Here is a 25,818-nt window from a genome sequence, read left to right as displayed (position 1 = left end):
CTGCCTCACTTCTGCTGTGGACACCAGATCACACACTGGAGATAAAAGAGACTGGATGCTATAGTTATTCCTCTTGGCCACCTGGCATTGGTCAGTGACTGCCTCCTTCGAAAGTCTGAACTGGCTAATTAATGGGGCAGGAAAAGGGAGGAAGAGCACAGCATGCCGCCAAGCCTGACAATATTCAAGAAGCATTTAGACAACACCCTCAGGCACATGGTGTGAATTTTGGGGTTGTCTTGTTCAGGGACAGGAGTTGGACTCAATGATCCTTGTGGGTCCCTTCCAACCCAGGACGTTCTATGATTCTATGATGATTGTCCTTGCATGTGGCTGTACTCTGCACCTCAGCCAAGCAGTGCACTGGGGAGTGAGTGAAATGCAAGCAGCATGCGGGCTTTGGAAGAGGGAAAAGAAGAGACTGAGGAGACTGAATTCTTCCCAGATCAAGGCATCTTGAAGTGCTGTGACAGATACCTGGATGGCTGCTCTCAAACTCTGCAGGGCCCTCTGTAGATCAAGCCTAGTAGATCAAGCTCATCCACTCACATCTTTTGGATGGAGATATTCCCACCTGCCTTTATTCTCTAGAGGCAGCAGTTGGCCTTCAGTGTTTACCAGCCAATTTTCATCTGATTCCAGATGCTTTGGTAGATTGTAATTTTATCCAAATGTTGCACTTGTTGCAGCTGTGTTTGAGGCATACTGCAATGATCTGAGTATGTACTGTGGCCTTTCTCTTCCCCAAGAAACAAAGCACGTATGCTTTAGGATAGCAAAAGCAAACACAGGTATGTTGGCAAAGAAAAGTTGAAGAAAATGACCTCAATCCAATACACAGAGGGAGCCCTACAGTGAAACAGACTAAAATATGCCCAGAAGCCTGTATCCAAAGGCTCTGTGAAGCTCCAGGAGTTACCGCTTTCAATTGATATTTCATGCACATATCTCTGCAGGTATGAAGAATATCTTGAAAAACATGAGAATGAGAGTGTTGCTCTCTCCGTAAGCCTGGGCACAGCCTGAAACAATAGATTGCGGGTATGAACTATCCTATTTAGCTCAGACAGTTGAAAACCTAATGATGACAAACTAATGTTAACGCTGATAGGGCTGGTTGGTTTTGAACGGTACCTTTCAGTCTGAGGGAGTCCACAGCTTCTTAAGGAGTCTCTGCAAAAACCTCCACCCAGCAGAAAAGCACCTTCCCCCTGCCCCCTCCTCAACACAACACACTGCAAATGTAGAAACAGCATGAAACAAATTGAGGTTGAAATTAAAACAAGTAATAGGAGCACTTCTGCACGGATTGTATTATTCTATGTCATATTTCATTCCAGGAAAAATCAACATAAGGAAAAAAAAACCCTCTTAAAAATTAATCCACCACAGAACTTCCAGCCTGCTGCATGGGACACTGTATACACAGGGGGCCTGGCCACAATTTATTTCTAGACTATCATAGGGGACACGAAGAGACAGTATCTATAGTCAGTCTAGCAGTAGCAAACTGATGCATGCAGTCCTCTTCTTGCTACTACCCCCTATAGCAACGTGCATGACCTATTGTTATTTGGTTGCCCTATAATGGCATGACCCCTTAAGTAGCCCCAGTGATTGAGTAACAAATTCAATATGGGCAATCAAGCCTCACAATACTCAATTCCTTGTGAGTAACCTCACCACAAAACAAAAATAAAGCCGTGTGCAGTGCTTCAGACCCTCATGAACCAAAGAGTGCTACCCTGCATGCATGAGCAATCTCCTCAAAATCCTCAGTGCGCAGAGCCCAGCAAAAGCAAACGCTCTGCGAGGACAAAATGCAGTGCATGTAAACAAGGTAGCGAAACACACTCTGAACAGGAAAAGATTTCTTGTGCTAAGCTTCCAAAGGCCTCGAAAAAATGACAGTATAACTTCAAATGCCAGCAATAGTGAATCATCAAAGCCACACTGATTTACCCCCATGGGCAGAACTTGTTCCCATAAGAAACTAAAAAATCACGTTTGCTAGCCCAGTGCCCAGTATTCTTGCACAGACAAATTATTTCATCCTGAAAAAACAGGTTACAGTCATTATGCACATTGTCTCCAAACATCTGTTAAATCAGTTCTTGCTGACAATCAAGGTGTGGTTTGGGATCATGCAAACAAGCACAGTTCAGTTCTGTTTCTAATTCGCTCCTGAAGTGCTTAAAACATGTTAAAATGCAACTGAATACCAATGAAGAGCAATTGTTCTATTTAAACAAGGGACTAAAGCTATGATGTGTCTCTGAAAAAAACTGAACACTTTCCCCGTAAAAGCAAAGAAGAGAGGGTAGAGCAGCCTCTCCTGTGGAAAAGACTGCTTTGGGTAGATCTATTACCTTTTTGTCGCTCAAGCCAGACACCTGGTCCACATATTCCTCTTGGATCATGAAGGCAGCCAGGTTGGCAGTGTAGCTGGCCAGAAAGATGACAGCGAAGAAGGCCCACACCGACACCATGATCTTGCTAGTGGTACCCTTGGGATTCTGCACTGGCACAGAGTTGTTGAAGACCAGCCCCCACAGCAACCAGATAGCTTTGCCAATGGTGAAAGAGGGACCTCCGGGCTCTGGAGTGATTGAGAAAATGATCCCACAGTGAGTATCTCAGAGTAAGTGGTCTGCATTTCTATTCACATATGCATCTTGACTTCAGAGTTACGAGCAGCATCCATTCCCACATGTGAGATGAATGTCCCCTGCTGCGCTCCCCCATGTTCATGGCACCATATCTCAGCAAAGTGTGACCCTGAAAATTATTTTTTTTAAAAACATCCTCAGGCTTCCATATTTATTCTGTCTCAAAGATTTCCACCGAAACCTTACACAAGGGCTTTTTATTTTTTGGTATCTGATTGGAGTATCTAAAAGCCCAAACATCCAATTTCAGTTCAAGTGTTGTCGCCAGAAATAGAGTTTGCTCAGAAAAATTCTGTCCTTGTTTCAAGCTATTCAATAGTGATGCTGTCCTTGAACTCCTAGCATACACCTGTGCAAAACATGGCCTTCACAATACTTATATATGGGTGCAAGGAAGAGCGCCATCTGATATAGCAGGACTCTACAAATACCTCTGCAAGAGGTTTTCATTACCCAGTCTGTTGAAGACACACAAGCCAGAGAAGAACACAGCTCCCTCGCTCCGTAACATTGACATATACTCTGGTCTATCTCAGGAAAAACAGCAGCTCTGCCTCAGACAGTCTAGGAGTAGATCTAGTGTTTTAAAAGCTGCTATTTGCCCCTTTTTCACTTTTCAGCATGGAAGCTCACTCATACCCCAAAAGACAAGTGTGCTCATGAAGCATTAGGCCTGAAAACCTGCAAAATCCTGCCTGTCTCCCAACAGTCTCATATCCCTGGCATATGCTGATTTCATTAATGGAAATCCAGACCTAAATTTCCTCGACTTGAGCACAAGAGGAGCTGTCAGAGAGACTGAGATGCAATTACTTCAAGGATCCTGCTTCAGATACTGAGAAGACCCTCTCAGGATGAGAGCCCTCTGGCACGGCTCAAGGGTCTGTCACTTTTCCAATGGTGCCAGTCTGGCTCTGCAACCCTTTGGGTTAGCATCTCATGTTTTATCTCCTCCCTTGGGCAGGCTGACTGGTGCTTAGTGCTGCTGCCTGTGGTTAAGGTTGGCTCCAGCAGAGGAACAAAAGGGAAGGAAGGTTTTATGCTCCTCTCCAAACGCACGAGCAGGGAATAGCATCGATCATCTGAAAGCACTAACTGTGTTACTCTAAACACAACTGAAAGGTGCAAGGAGCTCATTTTACACTGGGAACTTCACATCAAGTTCAAAACAGAATAATCACCTCACAAAACTGGAGCCTCTAGATGCCAGGGAGCCAAAGCTGCAGTCAGAAACATGGTTTGGCAGTCTTTGTCTTTTTACGTGCTGGAGTGGTAGCTTTATATTCCTCTCTACTTAATGAGCCCTAAAACACACAGGTGCAAGGCCTGCATGTCATCGGTGGGAACTGTAAGGTGTGAGGAAATCTTGAGAAGTCCCCTCCTAAAAACTTCATCTTCTCCACTGTGCTTTCACATTTACTTTGTCAGCCACAAGTCAAGACAGCAATGGGAGCCTCTGATTCAAACCTATGAGCCAGAATCCTTCTGAGTTCTCTAACTTTGAATGCGCCAATAACAACCCATCACCACTTTGGGGCTAGATCAAGGCATGCCCACCTGACCCTAAAAAGAAAATCTTGGTGTCTGTAAAGAGAAACCGCAGGTGTGGGAGGCAGAGGTATACTGTCATGAGACTAGTTCAAATGCAGCCACAGCTTTCATTACCAAGTAAGCATTGCAGTCTCTGCAGCAGATTTCTACACCTTCACATTACATCTGTCAGGGATAATGTCTGCCTGATCATGCAGTACTTTGCATAATTACTCAGAAATATTGATACTTGCAGCTGCAGTTCAGCAAACTTAATAACTGCACAACTGCACACCTGTACTAAGAATTGCTTCCAGTTCCGCATCTGCATTAATATCTCTCAAGAGATTCACAGATTTAACAGTATTTACTTGTGTCCATAGATCCATGTGGTTACCATCAGTTGCCATGAAGGCCCTCCACAGCTCCATGTTAAGAGATAATTTCACTTCCCCATATATGTGGTTCTGCCTGTATTCTCATTAACACTTTTTTTTTTTCCACTCGTCTCTAATCTGATGGCATAAATTCACTCAAAGCACTAGACTGGGGAGCAAATTAGTGCCTTTTCCAATAACTGTCTCTTTCACACTGTTCTGAATGGACCGATGAACCCAGGAATATTTGAAGAGCTGATTCATCGGGGGTGAAGATACGGAGATGACAGAAGGCTCAACTTGCGCATTCTCTTCATGCCAATAGGGAAGAAAAAAAAAATGCTGTGTCTTAGGTTGTCTGTCTGTCCATCCCCTCTTTAAGTCATTGGGCTGTCTACTGAAGATCAGAACCACAGAGATGAGTCACAAAATAATCCCAGGCAAATGAGCTTCCCACTTTCTCCATTGGCCTCAGCAAGCCAGAGAACAAGGTGCAGGAGGGACATGCCCAGGTGACAGATGTGGAGTCTGGGGAACGTAGCACTATGCTGGGAGGATGCAGAGTGGCTTGCTCTTCATGGAGATGTAGCACTAAAGGATGGATTGACAGCACTGAGCCCTCTGATTGCCTCAGAGAGCACTGCACCATAGGCACTGCCAGCACTGGCTACCAGGACCCATTTTCCCTCAATGAGAAACAAGTTGGAGCCGGTGCACGCTTTAGAGATGAAAGGCGACGCGGCTCCGTCTCCCGAGCCAAGCAGATTATCCATTATACACATCTGCTCTTTTCAGAGCCTTTTTTCTGCCTCTGTCCCTGCCCTCTTTAGTCTTTAGCAGAGCTCAGAGAGGGCTAGAACCATATTGTGTTCAAGGCAAAGGAAATACCCTGACAAAGGAACTGGGATTGGAAGTGAGAGTGGATCATGGCTAGGAGAGACTCCCCTTACCTCTGCCATCAGCAAGGCACCGATTATAGCCCACAGGGCTGAAGTACTCAAAGACGAAGACGGCCACCGCAGAGATGATAAGCAGCATCACAAACATCATCACCCATACATCAGCACTGAAAGGCTCTGGAGAGGAAGAAAAAAACACAGTGAAAGACCTGATACACCACCTCACCCCATTCCTCCACCTCCTTTGCTCTCCAGACCACCCCAGTGAGAATGTGGAAAAAACTGGGCCAGAGAAAAACAGAAGTTACAACAAAGTCTTCAACCTGAGTGTGAAAAACTTATTGAATTGGGAGAAGCATAGTTTCTGTCTCTGTAATGACTGCATTCCTTCTTAGTGTTATATTTGTGACACATGGCTCCATCTGGAACTACATGCAGCCATTGTGGCATGCATTGATAAAATAACATGCATTGATAAAAGATTGTTCCCAGGAAGTCCTCCAGCACCATCTGGAGAGAGGGGGGAAAATCAAGAACTGGCAGAGTTTCAGACAAGCATCCAACTTTCAAGATGCTATTGAGCCAAAGAGCATCTCCAAATTTCTGAGCTTCAGCCATAATGATAGCAGTTTTTGCTGCTATTCCATTTCTGTAGCAATGAGAACGCTGGCTCATTCCAGACACGTTAGCATTCATACTCTGCAAGTATTTGATCTCTGCCAGGTTTTCTCCTTCTCCAAGCCTGAACAGATAAAGACAGGACTGAGCTAAGACAGGACAGTTTCAAAGAAACTTAGAACTTTGCTCCACACTATAGCAAATATTGTAACCTCAGCTAAATTACAATTTAAAATTTTGGAGTTAACTTTATTGTTGCTTTTACATACCCAGCAGTATTGGTGGACTTGGCTAAGGCAAAAATTCCTGAAGAGTGAGTAGTCATGAAACTCCTGCTTAAAGAGTTTGGAAAAATTTCTTTACCCAGTTAAAGCTATTTCTGTTTGTAAATGTTCTCACAATGCTGACAGAGAGCAGACAGTATTTATAAAACTCATATACTGTGTTTTCTGCATCATAAAACATTTTATAAAGCCAAATAGTAGATATTAGGAAGGAATGTATTTCTTGGGGAAATGCAGTATCTTTTCAACATTCCCTGATCACCTTCCGCCACCAAAGGACATTGGAAATCACTATACTGGAGGACACAGTGTCAGCACAGAACTGATGGCTCAACTCTTCTTGAAAAGCTCTATTAGATCTCTAACTTCTACCAGTTGTCCTGTCAAGGGAGGGTCAAGTTAATAGCTTCTTTACAAATAATGTCTCTCAAAGTGCAACAATTTATTGTTAATTGTTATCATTAAGTGCTATGGCATACCAGCTATAAGGTTTGAATCAATTTTCTTCTCATCTACACTCCTTGAACGTGCTATTAGTTGAGTCACTGGGAAACTACATGCTGCAGAGTAGGTGACAACTCTGAGTGAGTCCATTCTTGTTGGGATTAGGCATATAATTGCTGAGAAATGCCTTGGAACTCCTAGGCAGTACCTGTTTGCATTTGCCTGGATTTTGCTTGCTTGGGATTTAGAACTAAAACATCACAGTTTATTTTTATATGCCTGTCCCACAGGTACTCCCAAAAATGGACTTTCAGGCTAAGAAACACAAGCAACCTTCACCTAATTTTTGAGGAACACTGAGTGAAGTTTTAATTTAAGACTAAAATTATACCTAAGAAGGCAGAAGGTGAGACAGTTCCATTGCTACGTGACACCATGACGCTGATTCCCGTCTCAATGAAGGGCACAGAGAAATCCACCACTTCTGAACGCTCCTCATTAATGGTGAGAGATCCCACAGCCATATAAGCCCGTTTGGTGACAACCTGGGGGAAGGAAAAGAAGAGATCTAACACAGACCCGAGGCACCTCTCAGGCACCACAACCAAGCCCCTTCTCACGTTCCTGCCTTTTTACACAACCTTTTTACTCCTGTGATCCCATTCCCTATATTGTTTCTATCATCTCTCCTTTCTAATCTTTTATCAGGGCACCTTCTTCTTTCAGGAAATTTATAGACATTAATCTTCCCCTCAAAACTGGTATGTGTATAAAAAATAAATCCGCAGAGGTCTTAGGATAAACACATCATCCACCGAGAAGACGTCTTATCTCATTTTTCTGTCCTTGCTTTCTCCTCCCTCTAACACCGCAAAGTCTTATTTCATTCTTTATGCACCGTATATATGATCTAAGCGTAATCTAGGTTGTAGCCTCTCTGGTACATGGATATCACCCTCTTTCTTTGACTGTAAAGGCCAAATTTGTGACACTATAGAGAATAATAACTTATCATCAAACAGGAAAGGTAGTCTTGGTCAGAGTGCCAAAGCAGATTAATGCACCCGCTGCCCAGAAAGAATCCCGGCCAGTCATTTCAGTAGAGTCACCTGTGTCCCTGCCCTGGAAGTGGACCATATAATGATGGGAGACTAGACCTGACCCATGTCACCCAGCCCAGGGATGAAGCCCACCACGCCCTTCTTTTGCTGCTGACCTCTCCAATCATTCCATTCCACGTCCCATTGATTTTTTTCCCATGTTTGCCATTAGTCACCAAGTAGAGGTCATAGGTGAACTTCACAGACTTTGATATTTTCTTGAGGATGTCAATGCAGAATCCCTTGCAACATTTCTTCATGTAATCTGGCTCCTCATCGGTTTTGTTCCTGTACCATGACAACAATAACGGGTTAAAAGACTGGTGAAAACTCCCTTAATTCCCTTCTGTTGTCAGTATGCACTCCCCCTCTCACAATATAATGTGGAGAATTTCACTTGTGTTATCTGTGCTGGAGGGTAAAGGGACACACTATGATGAACTGCCCAGTCACGAATGGACATGCTGGGCAAACGGAGGTGACTTTTCTAAGAAGTGTTATCAGGGTATGATGGCATTGCCCCAACAGACTCTACATTCTGCTGAGAAGTGAGAGCCCAATAGGAGGAGAAAAACCCAGGGGTGCATACTCAGTCACTATGCGTTTTTGGCAAGGGACCGTGTTCCTCATGCAGGTGCCACTTAAGGGGTCCACATTCTCCACAATGACGAACGGTGCCTCTTCCAAGGTCACAATACTCAGGTGATCGTCCTCGCGTTCCTCAGAGTCGGGATACAGCTCAAAGCGGGGCCACACATAATACTTCATCTGCAACTTTTTTTCCTTCCATTTCCCCACCTGTGAAGACACAAACCACAGAAGACAGGCTTCTAGCTGCCCCATCCCTCTACATCAACTACAGTTCCCACAGGCCTGCGCAGGAGGACCACTCTGAAGTACCCAGGTTCATAGCTTACATAAGATGAGGATATTTCTGAGGAGAAGGTTCTGAGTAAGTAGGTTCAAACCAGGGGGAAGTGGAGAACTAGAAAGACGTCTGGTTGTCTCATCTCAGTGATGGTCTCACCCTCTGGGACAGTGAGTGGGTAAGCAGGGGATACCCCCAGCATGGTCAAACAGACATGATGTCTTTCAACTTTCTCAACCAAACAACAGGAACAGAGTTTATTGTCTCCTGAAATGTTGACTTCAGCCTACTAGCCACAATTTTTTTTTTCCTGCTAAGAGGAGAAATATGTACAAATGCTGAAACACATGACATTTTTAAACAGAGAAATTTAAACACAACTTGAAAAGTCAAAATGTGACTTATTTATTTTTCAAAATTTTGTCTTCATTTGTTTTCAGTGAAATTCATCAAACATTCATTTTAGCCAAACTTGATTTTGTCCAGAAATGGCTCCTGCTGGCAAAAGGTTACCCATTCCTAGTCAGGGCTGAGTTCTTCTAAGAGACAGGCAATGGAAGAGGGAGATGTTCTGCATTTTCAAGAGTGTCTTCACAGAAGAACATAGAGATGCTTGCTAACAGTAGTTCTTGCTATCCTCTGCTAAGGCCTTACTGAAATACCTGCTCTTGTCCTTTCACAGTGAATTCGTTACATACCTTAGCTGGAAACAAGGAGTTGCTCTGGCTTCCTGACACATGAAAAATAAAATCAAAGAGCATCTATGATTTCTTAATCTTGCTATTTTTCCATAAGGATATATTGCAATTTTAGATCTTTTCATTTTCCATTTCCTAAGCCAACAGAGATCATATCTTCAGCTGTCAGAAAAGAGGAGTGGGACACAGTTGCCTTATATCTACTGCCACAAACAAGGTTGTTCTGAAACCACTCCAGTCCTTGAAGAGATGATGTAGATATATGTAGCATACCCACTGCCCATGGTAGACTATTCCTTGAAAAAATTCTGCTAAAAGAAAAAGCTGAACATCAACTACGCTTTCAACTATCAAAGTCTTGTCTTTTGTTCTCAATCTCCCCATCACAGTTGACACTAATTAGCACCTTGGCTGGCAGCTGAAGCTGAGAGGGCAAGAAACTAACTGGGCTTTAGAAGGAACTTTCCTGCATGATCCTCAAAGAAAAGCCCTCCAGGCCAGAGTTGAGACATGTTGATTTGATGGCAGAGGCAGTGTGGGTGTGTGGGAAGCTTGCACGACTGCTCCTAGCAGTGTACCTGCTTGGTGGGTAAACAGAAAAGCTTCATTCCACTGCAATACAACACCCCTCCCACCACCTCCAAATTTCACTCATTTATTTATTTAAATGACAGGACGGGAGAGAGAAGCACTTATTAGAGGCTCATTAGGTGTCAGCAGTTATTCTGTGAAACTCAAAGCCCAGCTGCGGTTTGGCATTTGAGAGCAGCTAGAATTCACATAAAACACTTGTCACCTTCAAAACAAACAAACAAATGCTTTATCTGGCCATGAAAGAAAAATCCACTCTGGGGGCTTGTGAAGGGAGAAAAAAGGCAGAAGAAATCACCCAGAGACAGCAGCCTCCCCGTCCATCCCTGCAGCATGAACAAGGCACCCCAGTGACAGCAAGACAGTGGGTTTTGTAAGAAGGGAGTGAACTGGCCAGGCAGCTGATCTTATTTCCCAAAGGCCCTTATGACCAGCAGTTCCCAAAAAATGCCAAGGAGAGCTTGGCCCTAATGTTCCCTCCACACATGGAGTCACACTGCTTGGACTAGCAAGGTACATAGTTATTTTTCTTCTTTTTTTCTTCCTTTTTTTTTTGTTTTTTTGTTTTGTTTTGTTTTTTTTTTGTTTGTTTGTTTGTTAGGTTGGTTGTTTTTTTCTGTTACTTGAGTGGGCAGAGAGGACTTGTTTTAGTTTTTAAATACACTTTGAGCAGCAGGTGAAAGCTGGCAGACTGGGAGCCCCAGGAACTGGTGGCCCCTTTTGTCTACAGGTAGTGTTGTCCTAGGGCAGCAGATGGTCTGTACTCACACTAATATCTAAGCCTGGATGTGAAGAGTGCATTTCTGAGGGAATAAAGATCATATAATCATATGCTCATCCAGGGTCTGCTCAGCTCTGAACTTCCCACTCATTGACCAAGCAGGTCAATTTATCATCATCTGAGCCAGAGATTTCTACAGTGCAACTTTAGCCCTCCGATAACTGAGCTCAAATCCCCAAAATCAGTTGAGTGAAGCCACCAGACAAGCAGAATAACTGCACACACAGGGCTCAATAGGGACCAGTGATTAAGATGCTGCACAGAACAGTCAAGACTTCAGCTTAGTAACATTAACTTATCATAGAAATAAGTGGTTGATGAAAGAGACATCTTGCATTATCTCAGCAGCACTTAGATATCACAGTAATAGGCATGATATAAACCCGTAAGTGATAAATTAGATCAGATCAACTCGTAATTACCCAGAAGTTCTCTGGGACAGAAAGGGGAGTTCATAAGGCTGTGTGCCAGGCACGTTTCACAGTCTTGTACTACACGGACAATATTATGAAATTAGGATAACTATGACAGTCTTACCACAACCTCCTGTGCACTGAAGCACCTAACCTGTAAATACAGTAGCACACATCACTTCCTTATTACAATAATAATTCTAAATTATTCATTGTCCAAAAAGGAGGAAAAATGGGATGTAACAGAATGTTCTGACCTAAATTTTCAAATTAACTAAGGAGTGTCTCAAGAATACATGCAAATATTATGTTTCATTGCTAACCAGAACAATCAGGCATGTCATATACCTGCAGACGTGTAGGGATATGAATATGTAAAGTCAGAAAAGCTTTGCAAATTAAGAGGGAGAAGACTTCTTCACATGCTCATGCATGCAAGGGTCAAATATGTATGCATGCAGTTAAAGAAGAGCAGGCTTAGGCAGCATATGGGCAAGGACAGTAAGGATAAGAAACACCACATGTGCAGAGGATGGAGACAATGCAAGAGAAAGAAAATATAAATGTGCATCCTATGCTGGATAATCTGCCATGAGAGGCAAGGAGCAATTCACTGTGGGGACAGAGGTTAGCCACAATGGAATTAAATGTCACAGATTTGTCCACGTAATGATGCCTACTCTTAAAGGATATAACCTGCCAAGCTGTGCAGAGCAGAGTAAGGCACTTCTGAAGTCTCAGAGTATTTGGTATTAACAGTTTGTGAACTGTTATTATTTAGGTTCTGCTCAGTGCTTGCCTCAGTAAAAAGAAGAAAAATAAACCGTCCCAGGCATCCTACGTATTTGTCACTCTGCAGTTTCAAGACCCACTGGGCATTCTCTGATCAGAGTCTAGTCATCCAAACTCCCACCATGAGCCCTGGAGAGTCACAGAATCAGCAAAAGTAAGGATGCTATGGATCTATATAACTCCTTTTCTAATCATATTCTCCGGTCCTTAGATACATTCCTGTATGCTAGGGCAGGGTTCCTAGGAGCCGCAATTTCACCTCAACTTTCCCTTGCTCTATCTGTGCCACATCTGATCTTCTCAAGAAAAGAAAGTCTCTTCAGTTTGGGGATGAATTTGGAGATGTTGAGGGAGGAGAGCAGCTTTTACCTTAAATATAAGAGCCTACTTTGGATAACAAACTGTTGAAAGTAGAAGTCCAATACGTTTGCAAAGAAAGAAAGTGAAACCTTTTGTAGAACAAAAAGTCAATCATATATACTATTGGTTTACCTAATATATAAGTTATCCCATGCATACAAACAGTAAGATTGCATATGCAACGGGAAAATAAATGAGAGCCTTCCGAAAGCCTTCCAGCAGGCTAAAAATTGCCTTAACCATGGTATAATGCAGCCAGAGTAAGTGTTCTGCAGTATGTTAATGCTCACCTCTAATGAGAGGTGTATCATATTAGTTCCCTGAAACTAATCCTCAGCAAAGGCTTTTCTCTCCTCCCAAGGGCAGCTAAGGCTTGTAACAGCCATTTGTGGCAGATGTTTGTCTCACCTGTCCTTACACTGACGGAGAGCCCATGGTCTCCGTGGGCAGTCTATTCCAGTGCTTAACTATTCTTCCCATTAAAAAGGTTTTTTTCCTTGATGTCTAACCCAGATCTTCTTGCTGCAATTTATACCAGGAGAGTATATTTCCTTATTCTTCTACATGTGCTTTTTTTGGTGTTATCAGGTCAGTAAGATATTTATAACACGAAGGAGCTGGCAGTCTCATTCAGTGGATATCTTATATGCTACATTGGCAAAAGCAACCACCTGATCAAATGACCAGCACCCAGTCTCACCATTTACAAAAGGCAGAAATTCCCTATTGCACCAAGGACCTCTGGAATCTGATCTGCAGCCTTGTGCCTCTACTCCATGTTATGTAAAATGGAGATAATGGTATGTTTTCACCTCTGGGTTGCATTGGGTAAATAAATACAGAAAAGGCCATGAGGCTTGCAAATAGTGTGGAAACGAAACAGACACGCATTTAGAGCTAGATGAGGGAACATATACAGCTTGTATCTGTCAATGGTGTAAACATGAAAACTTCCTGCCTTTTATCTTTGCTGTCAGATAGTTAACTGGAAAAAAACTTACGTAACTTTTACACCTGATTTTAATACATGAAAAAGGGAAGATCAAATATAGAAAAAGTAAAGGCAGAATGTTGGGCAGTAGGCAGAAAATAGCAGTGCTATTGGTAATATAACTGATGGAAAAGCATACCTAACCCCTCTGGGAAGCAGGGAGAGTCCAGGGAGAAATAAGAGTCTTGTCAGTACGATTTGTACAGATCCTGAATGAGGACATGGGAAAACCAGAACAACTGGGCAGGACCTGAAAAGGGCTACTGTAGGAATAGTAGAGACACTGTAGAAAGAGCAGTTATAACTGTGATGATGCCAATGGAAGTATGCACTGCTCAAGGTATATAAAAGTAAAAGTAAACCTAGAGGATGCTGTTGTGATATTAATGATGCAGTAGACTATGAAGAAATCAATCATGCATAAATAAAGTGGAATTGTTTGGGAATGAGAAGGAAAGAATGGGAAGGAATTTGGGAATGATGGAAGGCTGGTGCAAGATATTCCACCAGGACAGAACTACAGAGATCTACTGTAGCTCCACAGGCTTGACTTTCAGTATGGATAGAGATGGCATTACTGCTATTGAGGAGAAATTATATCAGAAACTAAGTCATTATAGGATACTTTAGTTTTGTAGAGATAAGGTGGAGAACATATGCAAATTTTAACAGCAGCACCCTGAAGTCTTTCTTTATGGATCTGATAGCTGGCACATTTTGTCACCCCAAAATTACTCAATAGGCAATAGGTCGTGCTGTTTTACACTCAGTTTGGGCAAAACAGCGAGGAACCCTACAGAAAAGCTAGTTATCAGAAATAACCTTGGATTGAGTGATTAGGGGAATGGAGAGCCTGCCTTAAAGGAGGCGATTAAAAAGCTTGTTTAACCTAGATAAAGGAAAGCCAAGAGGGGATTTGACTGTTCTGTATAAATAAAGGGGGGGACAGATACACAAGGGAGGAAGAAAAGGGTTTTTTAAGAAGAACAACAAGGTTGGTACAAGAACAATTGGTTGTGAGGAAATTTGTCTTGAAAATAAGATGGATTTTAACTGCCAGAGGAGGGAAGTTATGGAACAGCTGCCCGAAAGAGGTTGTGAAAACAACTAAAATGGGGTTGAGAAGAAGCACAACTGGTTTGTTCAGGGCTTATGATGTTGCTGCCTAGCGCAGCATGGGATGGGACCAGATGAGCCTTTCCAGTCAAGTGCTCTTAAGTAAGCAGAAGCAAGAGGAGGAATTCTTCTGTGGAAAATCTTTTCTCTTGGACTTTTCAGCCTGTAGGTGTCAAAACTCAGTCTTAATCTTTATATCTCTGTCCCACAGCTAACCCACATGAACAGAAAGACTCTTGTTATTGGTATTTCCATCTCTGTGCTGGTTTTGGCTGGGATAGAGTTAATGTTCATCATAGTAGCCAGTATGTGGCTGTGTTTTGTATTTGTGCTGCGAACAGTGCTGATAACACGAGGATGTTTTAGTGACTGCTGAGCAGCGCTTACACAGAGTCAAGGCCTTTTTGCCTTCTCACACCATCAGCGAGCAGGCTGGGGGTGCACAAGAAGCTGGGAAGGGACACATCTGGGACAGCTGACCCCAACTGACCAAAGGGATATTCTGTAACATATGACATCATGTTCAGCATATAAATCTGGGGGAAGATGGAGGAAGTGAGGGAACCTTCAGAGTTATGGCATTTGTTTTCCCACGTAACCATTATATGTGATGGATAGCTGAATACCTGCCTGCTGATGGGAAATAATGAATGAATTCCTTATTTTGCTTTGCTTGAATGCATGGATTTTGCTTTACCTGTTAAACTGTATCTCAGTACACAAATTTTCTCTGTTTTACTCTTCTGATTCTCTCCCTCATTCCACTGGGAGGGTGTGAGAGAGCAGCTGTGTGGTGCTTAGTTGCTGGCTGGGGTTAAACCACAACCACCTCCTAGGCTCACACCCAGCAAAACAGCATTCAGCAGCAAAACCTTCTCCAGTGCCCTGAGAACAGAACATTCCTCTTAGACTTCACCCAAGCTGTTTAAGTCATGAGTCTCATACTCACAGTACTGACTTCACAGCCATTACCAAATGTATAATTCCTGTGATGCTACAGGTCTGTATCCTCACATAGGTTGGTCTACAGCAGGTGGGGAAAAGATGCCACAGAGAGCAAAAATCTCCTGTTTACAGACACTTAAGGTGATTAATTAGCCACATCAGCCAAAGTAGACAAGAAATGGTTGTGAATGCTCCACATGCAAAATTAATTAACACAGAAACAACACTCATTCCTCAACCTCAAGTTCACCTTCCACAACCACCTGGGGAAGGCTGCTTTCTTCACTGCACCTGCAAAAGCAGGAATTGCCTCTAACAGTCTTTCAATTAAGCACGTAGGCTGCAGGAGATGGTGGCATTTTCTTCCTTCTATATTTATACAGCACCTAGCATATGCCAGAGAGAGGCTTGGCTTAGAATACAGACAGGGTGAAGTACTTGCTCTTGCTTTACAACTCATTCTGGGAATAAAAGCTCTTTGCAGAAACATGGTCCCTCAGCTCATTGAGGTCTGGTACTTATACAGCTCTTGCCATTTTTGCTGAAATATTTCTTTCCTGGTGCATTTATATGCTTTTTGCAATTGCTGAGGTCCTGTCCCCTGCCATGATTAGCCTGAGAAGGTTAATGAGATATACTTTGAGTGCTTCCAACTTCTGCAAAGTCAGTGAACTATGGAGCTTTACTGGTGTCACAGAAAGGTCAGAGCTGTGAGAATGACAAAGTGTTTGCCTTGGTAAATCATTTCTCCAAACCAAAAGGTACCAAGAGATCACTACAGGCATAAAACCAGCCAGGATCACCTCATAGCTCCCTGTGGGAGATGATGTTCTTGTTGGTAGTGTTAACTTGGTTAGCCCAGGAGGTGGTTCATCCAAGCATGGCTGGCTCATGCAGGAGCAGCATGGCTTCCAGGAGGACATATTTGTTCAAGGTCCTCAGTGCTACCTGCTGTACACATAACCGTGATTTATGGAAATGCAGGCTGCAATCAGCACAGGCATAATTAGGAGACATGAGAGGAGACGTTTGAGGAAACTGTTCATGGTAGCGTGGGCTGTGATCTGAGTAGGCTGTAGGACGTAACTCAGCAAAGCCAAAGATTCTAGGGGGGGTGCAAATCAGGTGTTAGGAGTTTGGAAAAAGAATTATAAAAAATGTTATATATTAGCAAACATTGCAGACCAACTGTACCATCCAACACAACCCACCTCCAGCTAACAGGCAGTGACAGCACCTGACTCAGGCTCTTATTTCAATAAAGTTGCATCCTTAGAGCCATTATGTCCCTCTGAAATGATTCTATGTGAGGAGAGGGAGCTTAATACAATGTCCTAAACTCCAGCAAGAGCAGCCTATTCTGATTCTGGTCTGAGAAATAGAATCTAAAACCAAGGAGCTTATACTGCCCCTATCTGTGCTTATTTAAGGTGAAACAAGGTTTCACCTTGAGCATCTCCACTGCTGTCCTCTGCAGAACTACGAGGCAGGCGAAAATGTAGCAGGGGTACGGGTAAGATTGCATGTTTTGTGTCATACAGGGTCCAGGAATCACAAAGGTTTAAAGAAAAATATATTTTTATATGCCTACATAAGCATCTAAATGCTTTATGAAAGCATTTTGCAGTTTCTAGGAATGCATCCGCATTGTGCAGGTGTGTATCTGCATCCAGTACGTGTCCATGCATGTAATGCCCTATCTAATGATTTTTCCCCTTGGCTTTCCCTGTTGAGTGCTGGGCTTGGGTTTGCATTTTGCTGAGCTTTCATTTCTTTCACTCAGACTTTTTTTTTTCCACTTAAAACATGTTACACGGGGGGAGGGATGGGCTTGCCAATTCACACCACTCTGGGAGATGATTTAGAGCTTCAGCTGGTAATTGGGTCCTGTACAGCAGTGTACAAAACCCTGATGTGTGCTCCCCTGTGCAGTGGCACCTACTCTTTACACAGAGTAAATATGTCTCCCAGCATCTCTTGGGACTTGAGGCTGAAGGAATGTTTGAAAATGCAGGTCCAGAGGAAGACCAAAAACATTTCCTTATGCTGATAAAAGCTATATGTTGAAACAGGCCCCAGCAGGGTTTGGAGAGGCAACAACATGAAGAGGCAGGGAGTGTGTTGCCTAAACCTCACTGTCTTCTGAGCTGTGCAAGCAAGACCAAAGATGCTGCTTTGAACAGCATCTTTGAGAATATCATAGAGATCCTTTAACTTTCACCAGAGTGTGTCACAGTGGATGAAACACCTCCCAATCCTGAACACACCAGCCTATACCCCTCTCCTGTGAGCCACGCATTGCCCTTGTGCAGAGACAAGCCAGCCGAGAGAGGCACAGGCAGGCACGGCCACATGCTCCTCTGCAGAGACACAGCGTGTTCAGCTCTTCTCTGGTTGTTGAAAAGGGGAGGAAAATGCCTCCCCTGAAAGAATTGCTGCACATGTTGGAGGCAAGATTTCAGGGAAGGCAGTTACAGAGGTGCACGCCCCTCTTCATTTCCCCTCCCAATGACAAGAGCTGTGGGCAGGTGATTGCAAATGCTGTGCCTGCTCTCCACACACCTTTTGTCTGGATCCTGGCCCTGGATTCACACCGGCATAGCCACAGTCAGACCCACAACTTCCACACCTTCAGAGTGCATCTCTGCATGGTGCGGTGTCCACAGCCTGGCTCACAGCAGGGGCCCCATCCACTGCACAGGTGTGGCCTGGGGGCAGCCAAGCAAGACACAGCTCCATGCACACAGAAGAGACCTCTGGAGATGATCTAGTCCAACCCTCCTGCTAAAGCAGGTTCACCTAGAGCAGATCACACAGGAATATGTCCAGGTGGGTTTTGAATGCCTCCAGAGGAGGAGACTCCACAGCCTCTCTGGGCAGCCTGTTCCGGTGCCCTGTCACCCTCAAAGTAAAGAAGTTTCTCCTCATATTCAGATGGACCTTCAACACTTCAGTCTGTGCCCATTGCCCCCCATCCTATCACTGGGCACAACTGAAAAGAGTCTGGTCCCACCCCGTTGACACCAAGCCCTGAGATATTTATAAGCATAAATAAGATCCCCTCTCAGCCTTCTCTTCTCCAGGCGGAACAGTTGTCAGTGGATCTCCAAACTGAGTAGAAACACCAGCCCTGCTCTGCACCCTGGTTCTCTGCCAGGTCTCTTCACTCGGCTTTGCAAAGGGGCCAGATGGTAAGCAAAGCTGTGGGATGGGGGCAACCAGGGACACCCTTTCTGCTTTCCCTCTGCCCTGTGCATGGTTAGGGGGGGTGCTCTCTGTCATTCTTTCACCTTTTCTTATCCACAGTCTCCCTTGTCTGTCTCTACAGAGAAGCCATGAAAATAACCTCATGCCCTGACTCAGTTTCTACTCCCTTTCTTTTATTCACTCAAGTGTTTGCCAATAAACACAAGATACAGCAGATGGGGATGGGAAGAAGCAGAGGCAGCAAACCCCCCACCTCACCTGTGTGAGCAGAAAGAGATGATGATCCTTCATGTGCTGGTTCATCAGCACCCCACCTCCTGCCCACGCATTGTTGTGGCTCCCATCACTGCTGTGTACCCGTGGACATGGACCACACTCCGCAGACCTGTCTCTTCACCACTGCCTGCATCATGTCTTCAGTCTGCTACCCTGTGCTGGGACCAGCCACAGGAGTGAGACCAGTGCAAGTAGCAGAGAAACCCACAGGGATGGAGGAGTAACTCATGGTGTGATTTCCCCCGTCTCAGATCCCACTGACTTAGAGTTGGACTGGATGGTTTTTCCCATCCCAACAGTGTCCAAACTACAGCTTCACTTGTGTTCTGAAACAAAGTGCTGGCCCACACCACAGCAGTGTCAGAGCAGCATGTCTCCACCAGCAGTGACCATTGCAAGGGTACTTCTGTCTGTGCTGCTGCAGACCAATCCATCACACAGGAGAGGGTTCCAGGCCAGCTATGGGCTCTCATGAGCTGGTGTGGGTTGTACTCCCCAGCCAGAGACTCCTGCCTTAGGAGCTCATGCTTCAGCCTCTCTCTGAGCCCACAAGCTGCAGGACCGCACCTGACCCAACACTACATTCAAGTGCTGGACTTTGCTTGAAAACCATGGCACTCTGCCGTGGTTGGGCAGAGCATTAGACAAGACCTGCCAGCTCTGCCTACGCCCTACAGAGAAGACTCGACCCTTGGATGGAGCCCACCAGCAGGACGGCTGTTTCACTGCACACATATGCATTCTTGCCATGCTGGCTGGAGCCAATGAGCACTCTGTGAGCAGCAGGGAGCAGCTCTGCCAAAGATTTTGCTCCTTTCCCATTCCATACACAGGTGCAGACACACACACAGACACAGAGGTACCCCCAGCAGCAGTTATCCTAAGCTGATCTGGGCTTGGAGTCCAGGCAGAACTGCCAAGGGCCCAGCTGAGGCCATCTGGGCTGCAAGTCATCTCTGTCCAAAAGGAGTAAAATCAGACCTGAGTACGGGTAGAGAGAGAGGTAACCTTGAAATCAGTGATTTGGGAAGAGAGAAAGGAAGCCATGTATTTGCCGAACCCAGCTACCAAAGAAGAGTTAAGCTAAGAACTGATTTCTTGGGGGCATAGCCTTAGGGAGATAAAATCCTTCCCTTCTCTCAGCCCTGATCAGCCTCAGGGGCACCTATTTTTTCAAATATTTGTCTGTCATTTTGTGCCTAAACATGTCAACACAAAGCAGTTCTTGCACCATGCACCTTTCTAGAGCCTAAAAGCAGGAGAACAAGCATGAGAGAGCCAGTCTTGGAGACATAAGATGAAGCTAAGGCTCTCAGGAGGTTGCAGGAGGTCACTGTGGCACATTTAAGTCCACATGCAGAATGACTTCTTGCAGTCTGGAATTAGCTGGATGACTGTATCTGCACACTTAAATGTGTATGGACTGTGTAGTTACCTCTATTATAAGGGGTGGAAGTATAACAGTAAGCCTGTAATTAGGTTCTCTGACACTTCCCATTACAAGAGTCTTCAGGCTTGTTTCCTGAGAAAAGCCAGCATCTCCATGTTTTGCAACGGGCATTTTAAAGTCAGCAGGGAAAAACCCTGAGGCTAAGGACATGATTTTTACTTTGGCCCAACAAATTTCATTCACTCTTAACTGCATTATAAACTGTTGAATAATCACCATTTCTTTTCTGTCACTTTCTCACAGAAATCCTGGCAAACAGCCCAAACAGCATCTGAGCACAAACATTTTAAGGGCTAAGCCCACCAACCCAGTAAATCAGTGGGAACATCCTCACCAGTAACACCTGCGCTTTGGCAGCACAAGGGAAATGCAAAAGCCTGATCAGCCCACCCACAAAATGTGGACAAACCATCCAGGTTCTCCTCTATCTTTTCAAAGTGCCACACTGTGAAAAGGTCACTTGCACTCCACCACCTAGGATGCAGAAGAAAGGCAAACAAGTTTGAGCTGTCAAGACTGTCTGTGGAACAAGTACAAGTTAGTCACTGGGTTGAGAAGTCAGACTCAGTGTTGAAGGCCCAGCATGCATCAGAATGAACAATACATTTTTACAGAAAAGATTTTGGGTTTCCCCACTACACTAAAGGAACTTTATTTAGGTTTAAATATTAGGAATGACAGGTTTATGGTTTCCTTTCCAGTCTTTCTTCCGTCGCATTTGTGTGTGGACATTTTCATTCAAGTTTTAATTAACGAGTGCATGCAACTCTCTCCATGGGGTTCTTGCCTCAATCCTTGTACTGCAAAGAAACTTGAAGAAGCAGAATTAAAGCATCCTAGGAAACAAGACTGGCATTTCCTAGCTTGACTTCACAAGCTAAAAATGAAATCACTGTTCTTTTATTTTCTGTATGTAATTGCTTATACAGCTTGAATGTGCACGAGCTCTTACAAAACCTATTAACGGGCCAAGAAAGTATCAGCAAAGATGGAGAAAGAGCTACCCATGAATCACCAAGTACTGGCAGAGGAAAGAGAAATAAAGAAATGGCAATGGACAGCAAAGCAATCAACCAATGTAGAAATTATGCAATCCCATTTTATGACGAAAGAAGCAGTGTTGACCTTGACAAGGAGTTGAACGAGCCAAAGAAAGTAGAAGCCAAATTGGAAAGGAGCATCAGAGAGAGGTGGAAAAGGGTGAAGCTGGCAGGCCCATCATGGTCATGGTGCCCAAAAGGTGAGAGGAGAGGAAGGCACTGATCAGGCAGATTACTCTGCAGGCAGGTTTCTCAAGTTACAGCAATGTGCTTATAACAGGCTAAGAGAGAGAGAGAGGGCTGGTCTGCACAGTAGGTATGGACAGGACCAAGCTTGTCTGAGTAGAAGCATGAGGGTGAGGCTAGATGGCATGGGGACACCAAGCCAGTTATGGTCCAGATGCCGTCTAGTCACATTAGCCCAGCAGGGCTAAGCTGAGAGCCGAGGCAGCTTGCCAGGCTCATGCAGCTGCCTTGCACCACACTGTGCTGCTGCATCCCTGCGGTGCTGCTCTGCATGGTGTGGATTTACCATTGCAAGCCTATGCCAGTACAGGCAATGTGTGGCTGGGTTTCACAGTGCAAACTTGCCCTACGCAGCTGCAGCAGCTGTGCAGAGAGCAGACACTTTCTTCCCAAATGCCCAGGAGTTAAGAGACCCAAGTGCTGGCCATAATCTTGTCCTGTGCTTACTCTGTGACCTTAAGCAAGTCATTGAACCTTTATGAAACTCAGTTTTCCCTCTATAAAAGGCTCTTAATAATCCATCCCACATTGCAAAGGAGATGAACACAGACCTAACAGCTGGGAACCATGACAAAAGTCAGTACAGTAAGGAGATGCCTCAGCTCATCCACCCCAGAGGAAATTGTGCAGCTCAGGCCTCCACCTACAACACCCTCATGCCGCACACCAGAGGAAGAACCTTTGCTACAGAATGGTGATGGTTACTGCAGAGCAGCCACGTGCACCGGCAGCCAGCAGTGGAAATTAAGATGATTAATGACAGAGTGGCGCTACAGCAGGTCAGGCATGTGGATCAACAGCTGTAAAAGGAACAGTGGGATTTTATATGGTACCCGCTAAGGAGTAGTTTGGGATCAGGAGATTACCTAAAGCTTGAGAGCACATTCTTGGGTCCTCTCCAGCTGCTCTGGAAGCTGAAGTGGCATAAGTGACCAGGCTGTCTTTCCTGGCTCTCTGCAGATACCTTTCCTGGAAGAGGGAGCAAAGTGATGCTCAAGCTGGCACAGCGGTGCTCAGTCCTGCCCCTTCCAGTCTCCAAGAAGCAGACCCATCTCACCTCCCACACACAACATAAAGCTCAACCAGCTGAGGCCCCAGGCTACAGATCTCCCCTGTGGCTCTGAGGCAGCCTTTCTGCCGCCCCAGGACCCCATTCAGTACATCTCCACACACACAGGTGAGACGTGGGTGGGAGGCTGCAACCCCCTCAGAGGACAGGATCACTTCTTCTGTCCTGCCCTCCTCGGAACCCTTCTCCAAGGATCTTCCCCAGCTGAGGCTGAGACCCATGGATCACCAAGGTGTTTCTGTCTTGCATAAGGAAATGGAGGGAGCCCCTGAGACCTGGACAGGAAAAACAGCCTTGGAGAAGGACCAGCTGATCACCAGTCCTCAGTGACAAGTCAGACACTGTGGTGGGGTGGCCTTCCAGGTGCAGAGCAGCCCCATGGCCAGCCTGAGGCATGTACAAGTGCAAATTTGCCTCAGGGCAAACTTTAGACCTGCCTTCTTTTCTGCTGTGCCAGGCCTTACCCTTCCTGCAACAGAAAAGATCGTGCTTACAACTGAATGTTATCCCTTCCAGTCTGCTGATTATTTCACCAGGCAACCTTAACGTTCCACTAATATCAGTCTTTGCGGAGCTAAATATATACACTAAGCACATATACAAATACATATAAATACATCTCTATCTAGCAGAGAATCCAATTAAGTGAATATGTTACGCCTTAGCAATTAATGAATTCAACAAGCTGAGCTGCCTCTTGCATATGATTAAAGTTCAAGCAATATCAATCACAACAGAAAAAAGATTCCAGAGTTTCCTATGTGCTATCTACAAAGACATTGTTAACACTTCAATCAATGGACAAATTCAAGTGTGTTTGCAAACCTCAAGATACTCGTCTTCCCAAAGACATACAGCCTGTCCTTCAACTCATGGTAGCCTGTCCTTGCATGCAGCATCTCAGACCATTCCTGCCTTTTATAAATCTTTCTGCAGCATTTTCTGGATGGCAGGTCTGTAAAAATACTGTTGTCCTATGGGTCAAAAGAAAGTAAATTCCATAACCGAACAGAGCTGGCTCTCAAATCACTTGACTTGGTGCAAATGCTTTCCTTCTCTTTGTGTTCAGTTGCCAACTTTTTGTTTGTGTTTATATGTGTGTAAATGTGTGTTCGTGTGCACATGTGTGCGTGTATTTTTTCTGAGTTTATCTTTTCCAGGAAAATACTTTTTCATGCAGTTTCTTCCTCTTAGCCATAGACAATACCAAGCGTTCTAGGGACTGCTCATTTTCCCCTTCTCTCACAATACGCCTCCTCTGCATTCATAAGACATTCCCCAGGGGCAAGTTCTATATAAATAAATATTTTAATATCCACTAAACCACAGAAGATGCAGAAAAGCACACGAGGGACTTGGCTGCAGTGTTCAGGGTACAGAGGGGAAAGAAAAGAGGCATGGCATGCAGGGTGGGAGAAAGACAAATTATGATGAGAGTTTAAACTGGAAACACAACCATCCCTTTCTTTTCTCTGACCCAGCCAGTACAGCAGGTCGGTTTTCACCCGGAGACCAGAGCTGATATAATACAGGTCTGTGTTAGTACAGCTGCATAAAACCAAAAAACAAGAATGTGCCTTACTGGGAGGCTAGTAAAGAGCTTTTAACTGAGACACCAAAGACACAGCTAAATAACTGCACTTACAATGCTGAGTCCTTTTCTTATTTTAGCTGATCCATTGTTCTCCTAGTTTGTTGACACCCTCCAGAAAAGAGGCTTCGAATGCCCAGAAGCATGTTGGAGGTTGCTTTCTGGGGACTGTTTGGGTCTGTCACAGAGTCCAGGACTGAACCCCAGTCCTGGTTGCTCCTTTGCCCCCCAAGCTGGGTACTGGGAGGGACAGCTGGTCACCCTCCAAAACCCTGCAGCTACTCACCCACCCTCGTCCCTGCTACATGGCTCAGCAGAGGCTGTTATCATATCAACGGCTCTTCCCAGGCTCATCAGCTTGTGCATCCTATACTCATGCAGAATTATTTGTGTCTATGCCCATAGCACTACAAATTTCATAAGTCTCTATGAGATATCAAAGAATAAAGTTTGAATCTTTTCTAGACTATAAGAGAACCACTGGTGAGAAAGTGGGTATTACAGAGAATAGGCTATAAAACTGTCCAGTTATGTCACTCATGTGAGATGGTAGTTTAAGGGGTAATAGCCATACAAAGTGAGTCATACCACAGGAAACCGCACACTATTTGTATGCTTCTCAACATACCCAGAAGAGCTAACAAGCCCCCAGAAAAGCTAGTCAAGAGCCAGTTTCTTGCAGAGCTGTGGGAGCACACTCTGACATACCCAAAGAGACCACAGCAGGCACCAGCAGACTTGAAGGACCACCTGTGTGGTCAGAGAGGACATTTTTGTGCACTGGCATGCAGCCGTCAGAGGGTGATGCTTCGGAGAGATTTGGAGACCTTTCCTTCAGAAGTATGACCCAGATTTTTAAATTTCCCAGGGAGATGAAAAGGCTAAGGAAGGCCCCCCTTCAGGTTTACTAGTTTTATTTTCTCCTGTAGGTACCAAGATTTTGGCAGCTATTTGAATTGTGGTAGGAAGCAAGCCATCAATGGGAGTTTCGGCTCCAAAGTGAATACAGACAGCCAAAGCCACTTATTTCCTCTGTTTTAGCAATTTCTGAAGGTTTTCTTCTACCTCAGCAGGGTGTTTTTATCACCATTTTACCCTGCTTCACACCAGTGCCCTTTGGGGAAGGGAGACACTTTGAGGAGAAATTTCCTAATGATAATGAGAAAACAACATACCCACTCTGTGTATAGACATCAAAAAAACAGCCTTTGCACATGTGCAAACAAGTGTGCTCAACAGGAACGAGAGGGAGGATGGTTTCTTATGTGCACTCTGTGTAATAAGCATAAAGAAATGTACCTCCTACCCTAGGCAGACTTCTTGCATTGCAGGGAGAAGCGTCCTTCTTTCAGAAACACTAAGAATGAAAAGAGGCAGCAGTATCCACCAGAGCAGTAGATGGAGGTGCCCTGTCAGTGTGGTGTGTACCACTGAGCATGAGAGACCGGCCCATTCCTTCTATC

At 44.6% G+C, this 25,818-nt stretch overlaps 1 protein-coding gene across 1 annotated transcript in view; it reads right to left on the bottom strand.

Moving 5' to 3' along the window:
* The window catches only part of GRIN2B (glutamate ionotropic receptor NMDA type subunit 2B), a gene marked incomplete at its 3' end in the record, with an annotated part of 167,377 nt that overhangs the window by 21,898 nt on the left and 119,661 nt on the right, over positions 1 to 25,818 (bottom strand). The window contains exons 4-8 of the mRNA XM_080342529.1: positions 8,511 to 8,719; positions 8,038 to 8,209; positions 7,213 to 7,366; positions 5,527 to 5,652; positions 2,370 to 2,599 (exon numbers count right to left, since the gene is read on the bottom strand). Coding sequence (XP_080198655.1) covers positions 2,370 to 2,599; positions 5,527 to 5,652; positions 7,213 to 7,366; positions 8,038 to 8,209; positions 8,511 to 8,719 — 891 coding nt within the window. The remainder of the gene's footprint in view (positions 1 to 2,369; positions 2,600 to 5,526; positions 5,653 to 7,212; positions 7,367 to 8,037; positions 8,210 to 8,510; positions 8,720 to 25,818) is intronic.

The sequence above is a fragment of the Nesoenas mayeri genome, assembly GCF_963082525.1.
Source record: "Nesoenas mayeri genome assembly, chromosome: 1".
Taxonomy (NCBI): domain Eukaryota; kingdom Metazoa; phylum Chordata; class Aves; order Columbiformes; family Columbidae; genus Nesoenas; species Nesoenas mayeri.
This window is presented reverse-complemented; position numbering and strand designations above follow the sequence as displayed.